General features: G+C 65.3%; 1 protein-coding gene across 1 annotated transcript in view; it reads left to right on the top strand.

Moving 5' to 3' along the window:
* The window catches only part of MNEG_13237 (separase), a gene marked incomplete at both ends in the record, with an annotated part of 4,194 nt that extends 2,494 nt beyond the window's left edge, over positions 1 to 1,700 (top strand). Inside the window, 3 exons of the mRNA XM_014038290.1 lie at positions 415 to 610; positions 820 to 1,118; positions 1,391 to 1,700. Coding sequence (XP_013893744.1) covers positions 415 to 610; positions 820 to 1,118; positions 1,391 to 1,700 — 805 coding nt within the window. The remainder of the gene's footprint in view (positions 1 to 414; positions 611 to 819; positions 1,119 to 1,390) is intronic.
* Between the last annotated feature and the right edge of the window lie 1,463 nt (positions 1,701 to 3,163).

Below are 3,163 nucleotides of genomic sequence, written 5' to 3'. Positions count from 1 at the left end.
GGCCACGGACGATGGAGGGGAGGCCACGTGGCAGCCGGCTGTGGTGCTGTTACTGGACAGCCCGCTGCACCAGCTTCCGTGGGAGAGCTGCCCCGGGCTGGCGGGGCAGCAGATGTACAGGTCAGCCTGCTGGTGTTCCGGGTGCAGGCAGGTGGTCGCAGACACCTGTTGCTCATGTGTGGCTGTTTGTTTGGCTGCGCCAGCCGGTTAGCCAAGCCCCAAGATCGACACACGGCGGCGTCGCCCAATCCTTTGCTGCGCAGCCTGGCTTTGCTGTCCTGTGGCATTGGCGGCTGCAAGTCAATAGCAGGCGCAGGTCCTTGCATTTGACAGCACGCACACCCAAAGCAGAGTCCCCAAACACCGCCGACGCAACGCCCCCATCCCCCCCCATCTCACCGCACCCCTCCCCAGGTGCCCCAGCCTCGCCGTCGCCGCCGCGGCCGCCGCGCGCCACTGCGCGGGCCCGTGCGGCAGCAGCACCGCCGCGGTGCCGGCGGCGCCGGCGCTCGACCTGGCGTCAGCTTTCTATCTGCTCAACCCGGACGGCGACCTGCCTGCCACCCAGGACAGCTTCGAGGGCTGGCTGGCTGGGCAGCTGGGCATAGAGGTGGGCGGCTGGAGGGATTCGAGCATCTGAGAGGCGCTGGTTGTGGTTTTTTCCAGCCAAACCGGCAGCCTGGTTTCAGCAGGCCGTATGAACAACCCGCCGCGGCACCCGGCCGAGGCGCAATGCGGCTTTTCGCCCACTGGACGACCGGCCGCTCACGATAGCACCCCCTTGCCCGCCTGCACCCCTGCCCGACCCTCTCCACGCAGGGCACCGCCGGCCGCCGCCCGGACGCGCGCGCGCTCGCGCAGCGCCTCTCCTCGCGGGACGTCTTCCTGTACTTCGGCCACGGCGGTGCAGAGCAGTACGTCCCTCAGCAGCAGCTGCGCCGCCTGCGCCGCTGCGCGGGCAGCCTGCTCATGGGCTGCAGCAGCGGGCGGCTGCGGGGCGGCGACGGCGGCGACAGCGGCGGCGGCGGGGGCGGGTACGAGCCGTCGGGCGCGATCTGGGCATACCTACTCGCCGGCTGCCCGGCGGCGGTGGCAAATCTCTGGGACGTCACCGACAGGTGCGCGGGTGGCCACGAGTGATATTCAGGCGCTGACCCGGGCGGCTCCCAGGGTGGTGGTGGGGGGCGAGCGTTGGTGCCGCGCTCGGCCGACGGTCGTGCGGCAAACCCCGGGGCCATGCGGCGTGCAGGGTGGGGGCTGCGCCGCACCTTGCGCTCGATTCAAGGCAAGGCGCGCATGCCCGTCTTGCCGGTGGGCCAGCAGAGGTACGCTGCGCTGCCGCCTCCCCTGCTGACTGGTTGCGCCCCCTCGCTGCCCGCGACCTCCGCAGGGACATCGACCGCTTCGCCCGCGCAGTCCTGGAGGGCTGGGTCAGCGGCAGCCCTGCCTGCAGCGCCAGCAGCGGCGGCAGCAGCGGCGGCAGCAGCGGCGGCAGCGGCAGTGGCGGTGGCGACGGCACAAGCGCGGGCGGTCGCGGCAACGGAGGGAGCGGTCGGGCGCCCGGGGCGCCCGTGTTGGTCGGCGGCGCGGTGGCCGCGAGCAGGGGTGTGTGCCGGCTGCCAAGCCTGATTGGCGCGGCGCCAGTGATCTATGGCATCCCTTGTATGGTGCGGCCGCTGCCGGCAGGGGGCACGCCATGACAGGCGCAGGCGCCTGTAAATGTACACGACATGATGACAATGTCACAGCCTCAAAACGACCAGGCCGTTGTGTGGGAGAGTGTGTCTGTGCGCACGCGCACTTGTGTGCGAGTGCGCGCGCACACTCGTGCGCACACTCGTGCGAGCGAAAAGGGCCCAGGAGCGGGTGATTGGAATCAGCCTGACAGCCAACCCGACCCCCAAACGCCTTGCACACGGAGCGCTGCTGCTCAGGAGCAAGCCCGCCCCATTTTAAATTGCTGCAGCCAGCCATGGTCCATGCATTTGGACGAAGCCCTGCTCGCGGATCACACTCAACTCAACCTGCTACAGATTCAAAGTCACCTTCTAAGTGCATGGCTTGAAGAATACAAATGGCGTCCGTAGCACTGCTTGTGCGGTACGGAGCAACAGCAGGACTATGAGACTAGAGGCCCCTTGAAACGCATCAGGGCCTGTCAACGACCCAAGCTGCCAAGCAGACCCGCGGCTGCTTGCTTAACCCTTGGCCCACGCGGACGCTTCAGCAGTTGCGGCACGTGCCGCCATTTCGCCCATGTCAAACGCGCACAATCCCTCGCCAAGTGACTAATCGGGAGCAGTGGGAACCCAGGAAGTTCTGCTGCACGCATTTGTATCGCCCCGTTCAACCTCATGCATGCGGCAGGTGAGGTCATCCATCCCAAGCAGGCTCTGCGAAGCATTGTTGAAACTTTTGAAGATTGGGCGAGCAAGGCACCGCGTTCGGTGTGCGGCACTGGGAACCAAATCATGCTGGGGCAGCATCAACCCTTGGCTCCTTCGCCTCAACTGCGCAGGTGCGCCGCTCTGGGTCTTACCCTACCCTACGGGCTGCAGCAGGCCGGCCTGCGGCTGCGTGCCTTTGCACCAGTTTGGTGTGTGCAGATCCATGCGGCTGGCTTGGTGCCTCATTACACACATGCGGGTTATAAAAATTATCATGACAAGGTGGGTAGCTGCTCGGGTGAGCATATGGGGGGGGATGTGATTAGGCAGGCGCCCAAGCGTGCAGCACTTGGCCTAGATGATACGAAATGCGGCAGGCGGCGGCGACTTGACTTGAGCGAGGAGAGTTGTGCTGTGGCAGCAGAAAGCGTCCAAAGCTCATGGGCTGCTGCCGAGCCATGGTTGCCGCGCGGTCCTCAGGGCTGGCCCCATCTGCCTGGTCATTGCAGGCCCCCTCCATCTGCAGCCCCCCCGATCTGCCTGCAGATTGTGGTCATTTCCCTGTCTGCTCAACTGAAATTGAATCAGTGTCTCAATTTATAATAGACTGCCCCAAGTACGAATCAGTGCGTAGAGAGCTGTGGCGGCGACTGGAGGACGAGATAGCGCCTGAATGTTGGCATATGTTGCAGCAGATGCAGATTGAGGAGAAAGCTTACAAGTTGCTTGACTTTGATTTGCTTGGTGGCTCTGTGCTTGCTGATATCGTTGCCCAT

This window comes from Monoraphidium neglectum, assembly GCF_000611645.1.
Source record: "Monoraphidium neglectum strain SAG 48.87 unplaced genomic scaffold scaffold03708, whole genome shotgun sequence".
Classification (NCBI taxonomy): domain Eukaryota; kingdom Viridiplantae; phylum Chlorophyta; class Chlorophyceae; order Sphaeropleales; family Selenastraceae; genus Monoraphidium; species Monoraphidium neglectum.
This window is presented reverse-complemented; position numbering and strand designations above follow the sequence as displayed.